The sequence below is a fragment of the Phoca vitulina genome, unplaced genomic scaffold (assembly GCF_004348235.1).
Source record: "Phoca vitulina isolate PV1807 unplaced genomic scaffold, GSC_HSeal_1.0 scaffold22, whole genome shotgun sequence".
In the NCBI taxonomy this organism is placed as follows: domain Eukaryota; kingdom Metazoa; phylum Chordata; class Mammalia; order Carnivora; family Phocidae; genus Phoca; species Phoca vitulina.
The window spans coordinates 21,616,723-21,634,162 of NW_022589725.1; the positions used below are offsets into that span (position 1 = coordinate 21,616,723).

General features: G+C 45.1%; 1 protein-coding gene across 1 annotated transcript; it reads left to right on the forward strand.

Moving 5' to 3' along the window:
- The first annotated feature begins 288 nt into the window (after positions 1-288).
- On the forward strand, positions 289-16,203 carry LAMP5 (lysosomal associated membrane protein family member 5). The gene is made up of 6 exons (XM_032419637.1): positions 289-987; positions 1,521-1,693; positions 2,072-2,203; positions 2,322-2,427; positions 3,846-4,034; positions 15,350-16,203. The coding sequence occupies exons 1-6, from the start codon at positions 924-926 to the stop codon at positions 15,526-15,528; spliced, it is 843 nt and encodes a 280-aa protein (XP_032275528.1). The 5' UTR covers positions 289-923; the 3' UTR covers positions 15,529-16,203.
- The last annotated feature ends 1,237 nt before the right edge of the window (positions 16,204-17,440 follow it).

The window sequence follows — 17,440 nt, forward strand, 5'->3', positions numbered from 1 at the left end:
TTCGTCCCACTAGAGGCTGTAGAGTAATATCTGCATGTGTGTATGTTTACATAACTATGTAACATTACTGTCCTAAGAGACCCTAGATAACTCTCACAAACTTCGGGTTCACTTACATTCCTCTTGGCAGAAAAGTCGCAGTATATTGAGGGTAGGTGACCCCAGAGTCTAGAGCCCTCATGCAATCAAAGAGAACTAACAGAAAATAAGCCAGAATACTGCACTGACTGACAGCCCCATTTAGGGAGGCGTCAATTTAACTTTAAACCCATTAGCTCATTGAGAGCAAGGGAGAGAAGGGGATGTCTCCAAACGCAGGAAACTGTTGCCATAGCATTTTCCTTCTCTATTTCTGCCTACTCCTCCTCCCCCAAAGCAGCAACAATTTGTGCTCTCCCGTTTTCTTTCAGCAACCAAATGCATTTTCGGAAGCCAGGACTCCAGGGATGTGATAGCTACACCACCTAATAACTGTACCTGGTAGGGATATTGAATAAGTCTGAGAGTGCTGTTAAGTTTCTCCGGACAGAATCATCTTTGCGGATGCAATTGCAGAACAGGAAACAGACTCAGGGAAAATTGTAGCCCCCCCCAAATCTCATTGGCTATCTGCACAAGCTAAGCCACAACAATCGCTCCTGCAACACATCGGATCCCTTTCAGTACTCGCAGCCGTGGACAGCTCCCTCACCTCGCGGTCCGTTCCTCCGCAGTGAGTCGCCTCGCGGTCAGCCCGCACGGGTCGGTGCGGCACCCGCCACCAAGTCTCCGCCAGCGCGCAGAGAACACGCGCTCCCCCACTCCTCCCTCTCGGTGCCCCCGCCCCTCGCTCACCCCGGCTCACTCCAGCGGCGACTTTGAGGGATTCCCTCTCGGGCGGCCTCTGCAGCAGCACATCTGGCCTCATTTGCTGCACGGCGAGCATGGATCTCAGAGGAAGAGGCTTTCCCAGCATCTACAGACTTCGAGTTCTCCTGATGCTGTTCCGTGAGTAGCGTCTGGGCGACCGCGAGGGCAGGGTGCACTATTTGCTGAGAATAGAACCGGCAGAGTAAAACCAGTAGCTTAAGGTCAAAATGTGGCCCTTACGTTTTGCTATTTTCTTTCTTTTTGGGCGGCGGGGTGGAGGGCCTTCCCGCCAGTGGCAGGGAATTCCCCAGAGGGCCACACACCTGTACAGCACATCCCGGACACAAAGCTCTGCGAGCCTGCTTCGTGGGGTCAGAGCATTGGCAAGAAAGATTTGGTTTAAAAGCCTAAGATGAAGAAAAAAGCCAGTCGGCTTACAAAATAGTAAGGCTTTACATTTTTACATTTTTATTTTGATTATAAATTAACTGCAGCGGAGTTAAAATTGTCGGCGCTAGGTTAGAGAAACGGCTCGCAGAGCGCACAGCAGCCGGCAAGGAACTTTATCACCCCAAATCCCGCAGACCACGATCTCTCCACCCTTGTGCCCGCGACGCGTGGGCTTGCTGAGCCCGGAACCGATAGGATTTTTTGGGGTTGTTTTTCCGCAGATACAATGGCTCGAATCACGGCAGAACAAGAAGTGGAAAATCTCTCAGGCCTTTCCACTAACCCTGAAAAAGATATATTTGTGGTGCGGGAAAATGGGACGACGTGTCTCATGGCCGAGTTCGCAGCCAAATTTATTGTCCCTTATGATGTGTGGGCCAGCAATTATGTCGATGTAAGGAATCTTTTCCCTCCCGGCTTGCTCCTAGGGCTCCAGGGGCGAAGGGCACCCTCCCTCAAGGCCCCGTGAAGACCTGGGTCGCCCGCCTTCCCCCTCTGCGCCCCTGCAGGCTGCTCCCGAATGCTGCATGGGGGTTCCGGCTTGTAACGCCTTCTGCTCGCCCTGCCTGCTTTGAAAGTAACCCCCCCCCCTTTCTCTGCTTCCCTAACGGCCGGGTCTGCACGTAGAGCATCTAACCGCATGTTCCCGGACCCGGGAGCGCGCGCGCAAAGGAGCGCCCAGGCGTGCAACCCCGAGTTTGGACGCGCTGCCCTTTACAGCCCCCACCGAGGCCGGGCTCGCTGAGGGGGTGCGGGGCGTCTGTGTTCCCAGCTGATCACGGAACAGGCGGATATCTCACTGACCCGGGGAGCTGAGGTGAAGGGCCGCTGTGGCCACAACGAGTCGGAGCTGCAGGTGTTCTGGGTGGATCGCGCGTATGCGCTCAAAATGCTGTTTGTAAAGGTAACCCCGGGGCGCGGAGGCGGTGCTGCCTCCGGGTGGGTGCGGGCGTGGGCCGCCCCTCGGTTTCCTAACCCAGAAGCCGTGGGGGCGAGTGACGCGCGCCTCCCCCGCTCGGCAGGAAAGTCACAACGCGTCCAAGGGACCCGAGGCGACGTGGAGGTTGAGCAAGGTCCAGTTTGTCTACGACTCCTCGGAGAAGACCCATTTTAAAGACGCAGTCAGTGGTGAGTAGAGGCCTCAGGGCTGGGGAGGGAGCCTGGGAGACCGCGGGCACCACAGAGAGCGCAGCCGTGGAGAAATTCGGAAATTTTATGGAAACCGATCCTGGCTCTGCACTTCCAGGCCACGTCCGCCCTGGGCTCTCTCGCCGAGGTAGAGGAGGCGGGAGCACCGGTGCGTCTGTCCCCAGGGCCTTAGGCCTTGTAGATGCACAAGGAAACCCGGGCCTAAGGGCCAGCCCGTCACCCGTAGCTTGATCCTGGATGGGACGTCTCAGGAGGGCCTGTCGTCTCCTGGCGGGTTCAGGACAATCTCTTATGATTTGTCCTTTCAAGGAGCACGGAGAAGGGCAAAGCTGTGTTTTTTTTTCTGCACCCCGGTTTTTCTTCTAATGCGTGGAAACTTGAAAGGGTCAGTGTGACTCCTTTTCACTCAGGATTTGATGGCCTTCAGTATCTTTCTGCTCATGTCCCCAGGGCTCACACTCGATCTTCAGTCATCGACTGCAGCTACCCCAGAGCGGATTCTGAACCGTGTCCTAATTTATTAGCTTTTCCTGCCCATCACTCCAACAACTCACCCAGATCCTCCAAAAATATCGTGGCAAAAGCAACAACCATCCCCCAGATAAGAATGTTCCCATGTGCAGGCCCCATCAAAGACCACACTTAAGTTAATTCATTACCTAACTTATTTATTTAGTAAACTGTCTAATCTCCTACTGATGCCTTCCATCACCTGGGCACCTACGTTGGGAAAATATTTTTATTGAGCACATGAAAGAATGTTCATGTCATTTCTTCCTTTCCACCTCTTTTAATCATTGTAGTAAAAAGCATTTTCTTCTCTTCATCAAAATCCATATTCAAATACTTCTCCCAATTACGTTCGATGCCTCCCCCCCACCCCCCGCTAAAAATAAAAGGAAAAGAGGAAAAAACCCAAAAACAAACCCCACAAACATGTGTCAGAAAAAGAGAAAAAAGAGGCAGACCTCCAAAGAGTATATAGGTGTACCAGGGCATCTGCCCAGGGCACCAGCAATCAGCCCTGCTTTGTTGAGTAAGGTATTTTATTCTGTGCGGGCCAGTGTGAAACGTGGAAGATCAAGTCACTGTATCTTTGGACTCTCCAATGTCAGGGTTTATATAGTAAAAAGAAGGTTGGATGTGTAGGTATCACTCTCCTCTTCCAGACAAGAAATTTCAAATCAGTGTTTAAGGAGCCCCTGCTCATGAAAGAAGGGGTGTGCTTGTCCTTTGTCACCCCTTGATGTCACTTGCAGAGCCCCAGCCCCCGCAAGGCAACACAGAGGATCAGAAGGGTGTCTGGAGCAGAGAGGTAGGAGCCCGCACATGAGATTAGGAGGTCAGGATTCTGCCAGAAAGAGGGTCCTAACGGTTGCTTTGGGCCATCCCTGCAGCTGGGAAGCACACGGCCAACTCCCATCACCTCTCTGCCTTGGTCACCCCAGCTGGGAAGTCCTATGAGTGTCAAGCTCAGCAATCCATTTCACTAGCCTCCAGCGATCCACAGAAGACAGTCACCATGCTTCTGTCTGCAGTCCACATCCAGCCTTTTGACATCATCTCTGATTTTGTCTTCAGTGAAGGTAGGTTGGTGGGGGGATCAAAGTGGGAGGAGGAGAAGACAGGAGCCAAGGGAAGGCTGACGTCAGGATGGATGGGGAAGGGGACCTGCCGGGGTCCCAGGCTATTACCACTTGTATTTTCTTTAGGCTGACATGACACTTCCTCTAGCTGTAATGTTTTAGGAACAGTATCAACTTTCTTCAATGGCTCCTTCTTCTCCCTTCCTCCTTTACTCCATTTTCTCCTCTCCCACTTTCTCTTCCTCCCTCCCTCCCTCCCTTTATTTCTTCCTCTTTCCTTTCCTCCCTTCCTTTGCCTAAGAGGAACCTTGATGGAGAGAGAGGTAACAAGATCCATTTGGAAAACCTGTATATAATTTTGATGCAAATTTCCCAATGAAAAAGCAGCTAAAAATCTCAAGTACTTACCTAGAGAGCCATGGATTGCAGAAGGGCCTCTGCTTCTGTGGGCCTCAGTTTCTCCATGTTATTTCAAGCACTTTCAGCTGTAGGTTCTGCCACTGTGAGTCTGTTTTTGTGTAGCTAGAATGTAGTAGGTGTGTGTGTGCGTGCATGCACATACGCAGGTCACAGAGAGACTCATGAAGACCTCCCTCCCTCCAGCCCTCACCTTTGTGGGGAGGAACACCCATGAGGCTCTGGGGAAGCAAGGGTCCCTGATCTTTTCCCTCTGGGGTGTGGAGAAAGGCTTCTTCTCAGTCTGTGCTAGTCTCTGAAAGGGGTTCAAGCAGCATATAGCTGGGCAGATTCAGGATGTCCACATTCTCTTAGTTCTCTGCAGCCCAACAGAGGTTGGGCACAAGGGGAATCCACATTTCTGCAACTTATCCGAGTCTAGCCCCAATTTATACTGGGCAAATGTAGGGTAAGTGAATTTTTTAATTCATTTGTTCTTTCTTGTCTGGAGAAGGTTGTTAAGAAATGGGGAGAGATTCTGGTTGCTTTATGGATACCTTCCTTTGGGCTGGGAATCCCCAGGTGAATACAACTACTGGAATATACAGGATATCAGGGAATCCCCATCTATGTCATACACAAATCATTAAATCATTTCCCAGGGAATCCAGCTTTCATAAAATTCCCCTCCCAACTCAGAGTATACTGAATAGAATCTACCCCACCCCCACCGGGATGATTTAAAGACCATTTGAGCATTCTTAAGAACAGTCTTTGACAGAAGAGCCGACTTCTTTTTTCATCTTTGTATTTTTACCACCTAATACAGTGTTTGGCACACTGTAGATGCCCAGTGAAATTTGGCTGAATTGATATTCTGAAGCCGTGGATACAATTAACAGGGGCTTCCAAATGCTTGAATGCCAGATGAAGCAGAATTTAATATATTTACTAAGTCAGTGCAACACTTACTTCCACACACTTAGGGGAGAATGGGTTATTCCATTTTAAAGGACCTTCCAGAAAAATTGAAACTAAACTCTAAGTATTAAAACATAACATTTTTAAAAAATCTGTTTGATTATGGAAGTATTTATATAATGTAAGTCAATGTCTTTCTTAAACTGAAAATATTAACTATAATTAAATGTAATTGAGCTATGATTACTGATGACCAGGAATTCATGAGGAACATATTGGATTGTGTAGAATCAGTCCCCAGGGTCCCTCCCATAGATGCTTTTGAGTTTATAAGGGAACTCTGTATAGTCTCTAATGACTCTGTTACCGGTCAGCTCTTGGGCATGTCCTTACTTGTTGGTGCTACTAATACTATGATGGCTGCCTTCACTAGGTCCTTCCCACAACCTCACTTTCACTCATTCTCAGTTATTTCCACATTGTTGCTTACAGTCGTTTATGAACTAAGAAACCAAATCTCATCCATGTGTAGGATCCTATACAAAGTGAGAGTAAATGAGTACTGAGTAAGGACCAGAGCTATTTTCCTGAACATCAGTGTAGTTCATGGCATGGACTTAATGGACATCTTTTGTTTGAAAAACAGTTTTTATCCACTTCCAGGTCCTGGACAGACATGGTTGCTGGGTAGACTTAGAGAGTTTGTAAGCAGAACTTTCTAAGTGCAGATATATTAAGCACCAGCCAATTGTACTTGTCTCTCCCAGGCTTTTCTGGGTAATAATTAGGATGTCCCCTCCTGTAGGGTGTCCTGGGGCGCAAAGCTCCTGCTCCTGGGAGGAGGCAAGCCTCATTCAGAATCACTCACTGGATCCTTGTGCCTTTGTGTGGCAGGGGCTCTTTTGTTTCTTGCTCCTCCCATCTGTGCCTCTCAGCACCTGCCCCCCACTGTGTTTTGTAAGAGATCATTTTATTTGATTTGATGGAATCCAAAAGATTCCTTTTGGGGTGCTGTTTTGGGACTTGGCACTTGCCCCTCCCCTTTCTCAGAATAGAAGCTCAGGAGGCTCTGATGTGTTGCCTGTACCTGAGTGGGGTGGGGGGGGGCAGCAGTATCTGGTCATATATCTGCACACCCACTGTGGGGGTATGTGCGTGTGGTTGGCAGGTGTGTGCAGGACCTACAGCCAAAGGGTTTCCAATGAAGGACTTATTCCCTGTGTAAGGGGGCCATCCTGACAGTCTGAAGTTTCAGAACTGCCTGCTTAATAGACTCTGAGAAAAGCAAGGAAGGGTCAGTGAAATGGATTACTGGATACTCACAGGGCTGAGAGCAGCTGGAATGGGGGTTGACGTCTTTATCACATAAATCCCTTTAGTGCTTTGAGCTCAGCTACTACACTGATCCTCAACAGAGGTCTCTTAGCCCAGCCTGTCTCCAACTGCAGTGTGCACACGAATCTTCAGCTGCATTGTGTACAACTGTGGTGATCTTGTTAACATGCAGAGTCTGGTTCAGTAGGTCTGGGGGCGGGGCCCAAGATGCTCCATTTCCAGCAAGCTCCCTGGTGATGCTGCTGGTCTGTGGAATACTGTAGAGGGTTTGAGGGATCTTAAGCTGATCAAGGAAAAGATATGACCTTGAGAGGCAGTAACACACAAGCTTGATTTGGTGGTACTTGGACAGGGTTGCATCAGAGGGGAAGCTGCTCAGAGCATGAGACTGTCCAGAGGGAGGCTTATGGGGACCACCATCCAGAAGGGGAGGAGGGCAAAGGACATCTTGGTGGGGAGAAAGGAGCAGGGAGAGGGGGGCTTACGTGTCTAGGTGATACAGCTCAGCAGCATGGTAAGGAGTCTCTGGATCAGAGAGCTCTGAGGGGCAGCAGAAGCTGAGGCCTTTTACCTCTAAGGCCCTATGCTATCAATGGGTAACAGCTGTGGGGTGAGGTTTAGTATGCAAAGCAGGCAGGCTCTAAATAGCTAAAGATATGCTTGTTTGGGCTGGTTTTTAAATAACTAGATGTGTAAAAATTTGAGTTTGGCATGGCAGGCTTTCGAGCTAATGGTCTCAGCCTGCAGTGAAGAAATAAACCACCTAGGGTCCAATACACAGAGGCTACTTTGGCTCATTTCTGTAACCAACACACTTTCATGGCAACTACCAGCCTGCAGTTCAAGGCACCTCCTGCTTCCCAGTTGGGGTTGATTAACGTTTCCTTCCACAGTGAAGGCCGTGTAGTGTGTCCCTTTGAGCATCCCAGGAGATTTCTGGCTGGGCTGGGATGAGGATTGCATCACTGATAGGCAAAAAAATCAGACTGAGAATTTTAATGGCTTGAATGAAAGGCAACTTTTATTTATGCATAATTAGAGAAGAAACATAACAGAACCACAGAGGGTGTCTCTGTTCCCCTTTATTAAAGATTCAGGTTTAACAGGCATTTAAGAGTTACCACATAGAGGCTGGTGCCTTTTCAATTCTCGAGGGGAAAAATAAGCAAACAAACCAAACAACCTGTAAAGAAAGTACTGAGAGTCCAGATTACCGCAGAGAAACTGAGGCTCAGAGAAGTGAAGTTATTGGTGAAGTCTGCCCTCTTGGTGGCTGCTCGGGCTGGGGCAAGAGCCTGTCTTTGGTATCAACTCCTGTGCTCTTAGCCTCTCAGAGCTTCAGCTGCTCCCGCTGAGCAACTGTAATAAACATGTGAAAGCAGGAGGCGCCTTTACAAAGGTTGTCAAGTCCCCTGAGTTCATGAGCTTTTTATTAGTATTCCTAACAGCATAATTGGGAGATGCCACCTGATCTCTATTTTACCCAGATCTGTGTTTTAGCGGAAATAACATGCCTTACCTTGCTCTGTACAGCAGCCCCCAATAGAGCACCCTGTGGCTAGCTGCCACACCACATGGGCAGGAACGCTTAGCTGATGCTGATCCAGAGCGTTGTGTAGACCTGTGATTTACTTAGCATCTACCAGCCAAGAAACGGTTCACCCTGGGTGGTTGTTCCTTAGGATCTCCTGGGTAAGAATCTAGGGGGAGATAATCCTGTTTCGAGCACTGCTAAGAACTGTGTCGAGGGCTGGGTTGTGGAGCCCTAGTGTGGGGCCATGGAGCTAGCCAGTTGTAGAATTCAGTATTCCTGGTACTGTCCTGGAACATAGTGTTTCAGGCTGGGTTCCCCCGGGAGCAGATCCTATGCAAGTATGTAAGTGCAAGTGGTTTATTTAGGAGGTGATTCTAGAAAGCACTGGTAGGGTGCTGGGGAGGGGAGCTAGGAAGGCAAGACTACCAGTAACAGGAGCATTAATGAGCAGGTTTCCACCGTGGGCACCTGGGGCTCACACTGCTGGAACCTCTGGGAGTGTAGAACCCACCTCCAACTATCTGGCCTGGGAGGTGGGAAAATGTCATTTACCCACCAACTCCCATCCACCATTGGTGGCTGCTGGGGTGGGGGAGAGGCTTTGACTCTCTGAGACTTCTAACCTGCCTTGTAGGCAAAACCCACTGGAATGTGTAGGAATGGTGAATGCCAAGGCAATAAGACACTGTCTGGGTCTGCTAGACCTAGGTACTGGCCTATGTGAACTTTCCCTGCCATGGAGGAGCTTGCAGGACAGTGAGAAAGAGTTTACACAACTTTTTCTTGTGCATGCCATATGCCTTATGCACAGTAGCATCTATCGATAATTGCTTTTATTATCATTTTTTATTGCTAGTGCTTACATCTTGGTGAGAGTATCTGCTTGTCCCCAGCCAATTGTCTCCAAAGCCCACTCATGCTAACAATTTCTTGGTATACAAAATACAATTTGCTGAGGTTACAGGAGTCTAGAGCCAGTCCCCTCCCTCCAGCTGCCCTGTCAGAGTAGAGGAAGCCCAGCCAACAAAAGACTTGCCCTGTCCTCGAACAGGAGTAGTCTGTGGTGTTAACAGAGCTTGAGAAAGCAGGCAGCTTGCCTTTTTGCCCACCGCCCATCTCAGTGCTGTCCATTTGGGGTGCAGTGAAGAGTTCTTGTAGATGGTCAGCCTCTGGAAGTACATACAACATTGAGATGGTCACCAAACCATCCAACACACAAAAAATGGTGGTCGTCAAACAAACAAATGAACAACAACAAAAACAAAAAAACATGGACTAAAAAACAGAACCTAAGATGAATCAAGATTTTAGTGGGGGCATTGGATTTATGGTTGAGGGGACCTTATTTGGCCACTGGCCACTGGCAACAGATTACCCCTCTGTTGTCTGTTCTGTCTTCATCTAGTTCTTTCCAATGACTAGACTAGACTGGTTGTTGTCTTTTCCAGCCATATGCCATTCTAGAACCCTGAGCCTAGCCAGGGCAGAGGCATGATCATGCCCAAGCCCTGTGGAGGTGAACAGGGAGTTAGGGATCTCAGAGCATCCAAAGCCAGATTCAGTGTGGGCTAAGCCAAAGGATGTTTTTCTCCCAGGCAGAGATGTAGGGTCTTCCTTGTTTTTGAATCTGTGGATTGTATAGTCAGTTTATTGCACAGGATCTTAACCCTGGGGTCCAGAGGGGCTGTGGATAGTATTCTGGGAGTGTGTGAATTTTAATGGGAAAAATTTACATCTTTATTTTCACCAATTTCTAATTTTTAGCATTCCCTTCCATTAGAAATGAAAATAACAACTCACAGTAGTATTAGTGGTAATAATTAATTAAAAACTAATAAATACTGGTGACCTTGTCACCAACAGAAATCGTAGATATTTTTACCCCACATTCATTGGTTCAGGTCTTGCAAAGGGACAGTGATGCTGTCTATGGGCTCACAGTCTCTCATTTAAAACCCTTGGGGATAGATGGGTTTCAGACTTTAGGATATTTCAGACTTTAGGAAGACAATATAGGGCATAGTCCGCATATCATAGAAAACCCCAGAAGAGTCCTGGCAGGCCCTGTAATCAAATATATTAATATATCTGTTCCCTGCAGAGAAACACATGAATCTTTATGCTAAGTAAAGAATGAGAATCATGAGCATCCTGACATTAGTTCAAGTCAAGTGTTGCTGCCAAAGGAGTGATACAGAGTACTTTGGATTTCCAGAGCTCTGTGGATTTTGGAATGGTGGATAAGGGATGGCAGACTCATTAATTCCCCCTTATTTGACCACTTAGTGGATGTGGATAGATGAAGATGGGGATTCAGTATTTTTCATGATAATTTTTGACATCCCTTTATTTTCCCATGTTTATTATTTTTGACATGTCCATAGTTTATTTATTTATTTTTTTAAGATTTTATTTATTTATTTATTTATTTGAGAGAGAGAATGAGAGAGAGAGAGAAATAGAGAGCACAGGAGGGGGTAGTGTCAGAGGGAGGAGCAGACTCCCTGCTAAGCAGGGAACCCGATGTGGGACTCGATCCCGGGACTCCAGGATCATGACCTGAGCTGAAGGCAGTTGCTTAACCAACTGAGCCACCCAGGCACCCGACATGTCCATAGTTTAATACTCCCTTTATATACCCCCTTCTGTGGTGTGTTTAGTTCAGGCTTTTTCTTAAGGCAACAAAAAATAAATCTTAAGAAATAAACCACAATTATAATGCTAAGGGAACTAAATCAGTCAGAGAAACATAAATACAAAATGATTTCACTCATATGTGGAATTTAAGAAATAAAACAAACGAACAAAGAAAAAAAGAGACAAACCAAAAAGCAAAAAAAAAAAAAAAAAAAACAAACAAAAAACAAAAACAGACTCTTACCTATAGAGAACAAACTGATGGTTACCAGAGGGGAGGTGGGTGGGAGGATGGGTGAAATAGTGATGGGGATTAAGGAGTGCACTTGTCATGATGAGCACTTAGTAATGTATAGAATCGTTGAGTCACTCTATCGTACGCCTGAAACTAATATAACACTGTATGTTAACTATAGTAGAATTAAGATTAAAACAAAACAAAACAAAAACAAAAAAGAAGTAAACCACAATGGTATTTTAACCATATTTCTTTTGCCAGAATACATTATACTTTTCTCCTATGCCTTCCTTAAAGGATGGGATATGAAATGTAATTCCCCCATAACTATACCAAAGTTATTATCCATTTAAAGATAATACTTTGGGCAGTATGACTCTGGCACTAATTCAGATGTGTGGGTGTTTTTCCCAACCACTAAGAAATTCTGTGACAGCAGCTGAGTGTTCTATAGTTCAACTTACTGCTCACACTGTCTCCCTAGAGATACCATCAAATCCTGCCGGTTAAGGGCTCCTTCCTACAAGACTCCTCCCCATCTCCCCTTCACACACCAGCTGCAAGTCCATGTTGTCACCTGGGCTTCTGATCACCTTGCTATTGGAGGTTTCCATGACCTTCTCCTTGAATTCTGGAGAGGCTCACAGAACTTAGAGAAACATTTTACTCACTAGATTACTGGTTTGTTTTAAAAGAATGGAACTCAGGAACAGCTAGTTGTAAGAGATGCATAGGGCAAAGTATAGGGCAAGAGGGTAGAGCTTCCATGCTCTCTCCAAGCCCACCACTCTCTCCAAATCTCCATGTGTTCACCAACCAAAAGCTCTCCGAATCCCATCCTTTGGGGTTTTTATTGAGGTTTCCTTACCTAGGCACGATTGATTAAATCACTGGCCATTGGTAATTGAACTCAATCTCCAGCCACTTTCTTCTCCCTGGAAATCAAGTGGGTAGGGCTGAAAGTTCCAACCCTCTGATCACAAGGTTAGTTCTCCTGGCAACCAGCCCCCATCCTTAGGTGCTGTAGGGGTTTTCCCAAATTGACCTCATTAGCATAAACTCAGGTGTGCTTGAAAGGGGTATGTTATGAATATCAGGGTGTAGGTTTGCAGCTAGCATATGGAAAATGAGCAAAGCCTGAAGTCTTAATTAACATTACACCAGCAACAGCATGTGGTGAGGAAAACAAATAGCCTTTGTTGTTAACAAAATCCCTACACCAGGAAACCCCATTTCTACTCATTTTTCTCTTTAAAGAGGCAATGTGGTATCATGGGGGACAAAACCAACCTTCTGGGTATGGAGTTCTGGGCCCATAGCCATCTCTGACGCATCTTGTAAAACAGCCAGATTTTTCCCCGGGGAAATGGGTATATTGGACAGCAAGCTGATGTTCAAAGTGTGGGACTCAGAATTGAACTAAATAGTGAAAAAGGAAAGTCCCCTACTAATTCTTTTTAGTCCTTTGGTTGTAATAAAAAGAAAGATGCAGTTTAGTGTTAATAATGGGTCCTTAACATTTCCCTAAATTTGCCAAAATGTCTTTTTAAAAATCCTCTTTGTAAAAAAAAATCTCTTCTTTTCTCAGTTCAGGAGTATAGGTATGTATGTATGTATGTATGTATATGTTTACTTACTTATTTTAAATAGTTTTATTCAGTTATAATTGCAATACAATAAACTGCACATACTTAAGTGTACGATATGATAAATATTGACTTAGGAATACACCTATAAAGCCACCACAACAATCCAGAAAAATCAACATATACATTCCCTCCGAAAGTACCCTCCTACCTCTTAGTAATGAGTATGTACCTCACTGAATTTTCAGAAACTGAACGTACCTCTGTGAGCAGTATGCAGAGCCACAGAGCCCAGAAGCCCTCCTTCCAGCCCACCTTGTGATTCTGTAGCCTTTAAATGTCAGTAGCTAAGGTCTGCTACTGACCTGACCCCAACGCTCCCCGTAGCTCATGTCTGCTAAGTGCCACCCAGCTGTGCTGTTGAGTTAGGCTGTTGGAATTCAAGTTGGGGCTTCATTTGCCCTGGGCAAATTACTTAGCCTCACTGTACCTTATCAGTAAAATGGGTACAATAACAGTATTTATCTCATAGGGTTGTCATGGGGATTAAATGAGACAGTCTTTGTTCTTAGAGCTAGAAGTTAATTTAGAAACCAGGCATGTTAAGTATACAGCTTTTTAAAAGCTGTATGTTTTTCTGCAGTCTTTCACGTTCTACTTAATAGAAAAGATTCCTGAGGTTCTGACCTTATCCTCCTTTCGGCTGGTCTGAGGGGAGGTGGGAGGAAGGACTGTGTCAACATGGATTCTGGAGGAGCCTGGCACACAGTTGGTGCTCAATAAATATTTATTGGGTCACCCTGACTTAAAAACTTGGTCTTTATGAAGAAGATAGCTAAAGCCTGTTTTCTCTCGTTGTGGCTCGTAAGTTCGGTTAAAAGGCCACCAGTTACCCACAAGGACCAAAGAAGCCTGAGCAAATGTCTCCTGGTTGCTAGGAATGCAATTCTTTTTTTTTTTTTTTTTTTTAAGATTTATTTATTTATTTTAGAGAACAGGGGAGGGGCAGAGGGAGAGAGAAAATCCTCAAGCAGACTCCCTACTGAGCACAGAGCCCAACATGGGGCTGATCCCAGGACCCTGAGATCATGACCTGAGCTGAAATCAAGAGTCAGCAACTTAATTGACTGAGCCACCCAGGTGCCCCTGTGGGAACGCAGTTCTGCTCCACTTTACAAACTGTGTGACCACCAGGTTTCTCCAAAATTGTTTTTCTGATTCTAGGTAAAAATGGAGGCATAGGGCTAGTAAACTGTCTTGAGGGTAAGAGTGTAAAATGGAATCAGCGCCAATGTGCTGGTAACATTTTCTTTCTTGATCTAGGTGCTGGTTACATGGAATGTTCATTTGTGAAAATTCATCAAGTTCTGCACTTTCTTTTTTAAAATTGTAGTATAATTTACATATATTAAAATGTACAGATCTGAAGTATTTAGCTTGATGCTTTTTTACTTGAACTTACAACCATGTAACCCTTACCTAGATCAAAATATAGGATATTTCCATCACACCTGCAAGTTCCCTTTCCTGTTCCCCATATGTAAGTGCTTTTCTCATTTCAATCACCATAGACTTACCTGTTCTTGAACTTCATATAAATGAAATCATATAGTATGTATTCTTAGAGTAGAGTTTTCACTCAACATAATGTTTTTGAGATTCATCCATTTTCTTACATGTAGCGGTAGTTCATTCCTTTTTATTATTGATTAATATTCCATTGTATGAATAGATTGGTTTGTTTTTCTATTCCACTTTGATGGACATTTGGGTTGTTTCCATTTTAGGCTATTGTGAATAAAGTTTCCACGAACATTTATGCCCAAATCTTTTTGTGTCCATACGTTTTCATTATTCTTAAGTAAATATCTAGGATTGGAATGTTGGGTTATAAAGTAGGTGTACATTTCCCCTTATCAGAAATTACTGGACAATTTTACAAAGTGGTCGTACCATCTTCCACCAAGATGTATAAGAGTTCCAATAGCTCCATATCATTACCAATACTTGATATTTTCAGTCTTTTTGAAAGCTGTATATTGTGTGCAATTCTCTATGTATACACATACTTCAATAAAAAGTTAAAAAATTAAACCAACAATAAAAATGATGGTGGTTGTGTTTAATGCTGAAACTTTGAAAATTTAAATCAATCATCTGGCTGTTTTGTTGGCACCTGCCAGGAATCCAATGACTGAATGTTGCCCTATTTAATTGATGCATTTTTTTTTTAAGAGTATTTCTTTTTTTTTTAAGATTTTATTTATTTATTTGACAGAGAGAGACACAGTGAGAGAGGGAACACAAGCAGGGGGAGTGGGAGAGGGAGAAGCAGGCTTCCCGCAGACGGGAGAGCCTGATGTGGGGCTCGATCCCAGGACCCTGGGATCATGACCTGTGCCAAAGGCAGACGCTTAACGACTAAGCCACCCAGGCGCCCCTAATTGATGTATTTTTAATTTTACAGTGTGCAGAAAAATTAAGTGGTACATCCTTATTGTTGGTCAGGGTAACATTATTTCTAAATAAAAGAGTCTCCCCAAATGTTCATTGAGAAATCTTTTCACCTCCATTTCCAACTAAAAAGGATTTTAGTTTTGATAGGAGGACTTATGATTGAAAATATTTTGACAGGAGCTGATCGCTTTCTTCTTCTTTCCCATTTCAGAGCATAAGTGTCCAGTGGATGAACGGGAGCAGCTGGAGGAAACCTTGCCCCTGATTTTGGGGCTCATCTTAGGCCTCGTCATTGTGGTAACACTGGCGATTTACCATATCCACCACAAAATGACGGCCAACCAGGTGCAGATCCCTAGGGATCGATCCCAATATAAGCACATGGGCTAGGCAGCCCCCGAGAACCCCTCCCCCAGCTGGATCAGGTAGAGAAACAAAAGCACTTTTCCACCTTGTACATGGGATACACCAACATAGCTACAATGCAACAGGCCTGGGTGTCCAAGGCTTGCTTGGCCTGCGTCCATGCTTAAACCCAGGGATGGGGGGCATTCTTTTGGATTCATGGGTGAATGGCAGATATTCTCTCCACACTGGGGAATGAGGCAGGAGGGGTCAGCCAGCTTTCATGCTCATGGTGGCTTGGCTTTGACTCTCCAAGGAGCAACACATACAACTGAGATGACTATCTGGCTCTGAAGTTTAGGGATGGAAAGACACTTCTTTTGGAAAGACACCCCTTTAGGTTCAGAGAAATAGGGGGTGCTTTGGTCCCTGGCCTACCTTATTCAGTTGTCAGTGCATACAAAATACAGCCTCATGCTCCCTACGGCAAGACCCCTGAAAGTGATCCATGCTTCTGGCTGGCATTCTGCATGTCTAGTGATTGTCTTGGGAATGTTTCACTGCTACCTGCACCCAGTGACTTTGCAGCACAGAACCCGTTTAATGTAACTATGCACAGTTGTTTGGACTTCATAGTATGTCAGGTCCAAGTAAGGGGACCTGAAGAATCAATCGTGTGAGTTTGTTTTTCAAAATGAATTAAAACACACTACTGTCTAACATTTGCCTGCTTTCTTGAAACAAGAAAACAACACTAAAGTGGTTTCTTTGGCACCCAGAGAAGAGAGGGGAATGGTGAAGATGGGCTTTCATTTCTACAAGAGGAAATCAAAGAAAGGGCAGGGAAGCCAAAAGAGGGAGGTTGGTTTTTTCCAGGTAAAAAAACAAAACAAAACAAACCATGGATTTATTTTGGCAAATATAGTTTTAATAATGGCCCCTCTTGAATGACTGGCCTAATATTGCTTCTGATGCTTCCTGGTTTTGAGTTTGGCATTTCACTTCAGATTAAGAAGCTGGTCTGAACATGAGAGCCTAGGTTGAGTTGTGTTTGAAGCAAAATAGAATTTGCTGAAACTTCCTAGAGAAATGGACAGAGTTTGAATTTCACTCACTTTGTAAATAATCATTTTTCTGAAAAATCTGAGTCAGGGTAGGGGAAATCCTTTTCTCCGATGTTAAGGGTGGGACTCTCCCCACCCCCCATATGATCTCTATCATATGAGAGATAGCTCATAAGTTCATCTCCCCAAGTCTTCAACTGCTGAAAGAACGCATCCTTAGAAGTTCATTATCTCAGCAAATCTTGAGAAGTATCTGCCAATTGCTGTTCTATTACCTGTTTGTTTGCTGCTGCTCTGTCAGTCTGTCAGTCTTTTTCCCTGCAAGATCTCTCTTCAGTGTCGGCCTGCCTGGTACCAGGGAGGAAGACAGTTGGCACGTTGCGCAAGGAAAAGGAGATACCTTGTATCAGCTGCCATCTTGTCACCCCATGCCCCAAACTTGACAAGCTCTTTCCTTATTAACATCTCGTATATTTTTTAAAAACTTCCTATTTATTTGGAACCACCCAAGAATTTGGGGGAGAAACAGACACTTAGATGTATCAATGAGTTACCCTTGCCCTCTGTAACCCCTTTGGAAAAAATATTTAGACCTGACTCATATTTCTGAATACTCCATATTTCCTTAACTTACTTTTACAAAAGTAAATTTGTGTCTTTAAAAATTTCACTTTCACAAAACATAGGACTCATGATTAGTTTTGGAATTGTCATCCACTCATTTATTCAACAAACAGGTTTTGAGCACCTACTGCGCGCAGGCTCCGCGCCCAGTATACAGTAGTGAAGGGACAACTTAGAGTCTATGGGGTATGGCTGACAGACATATGTCCCCAGGTTTTTCCAAAAAGAACAAGTGCCCTGGCTCTTTTTCCAGTGTTGTCACATGGCCA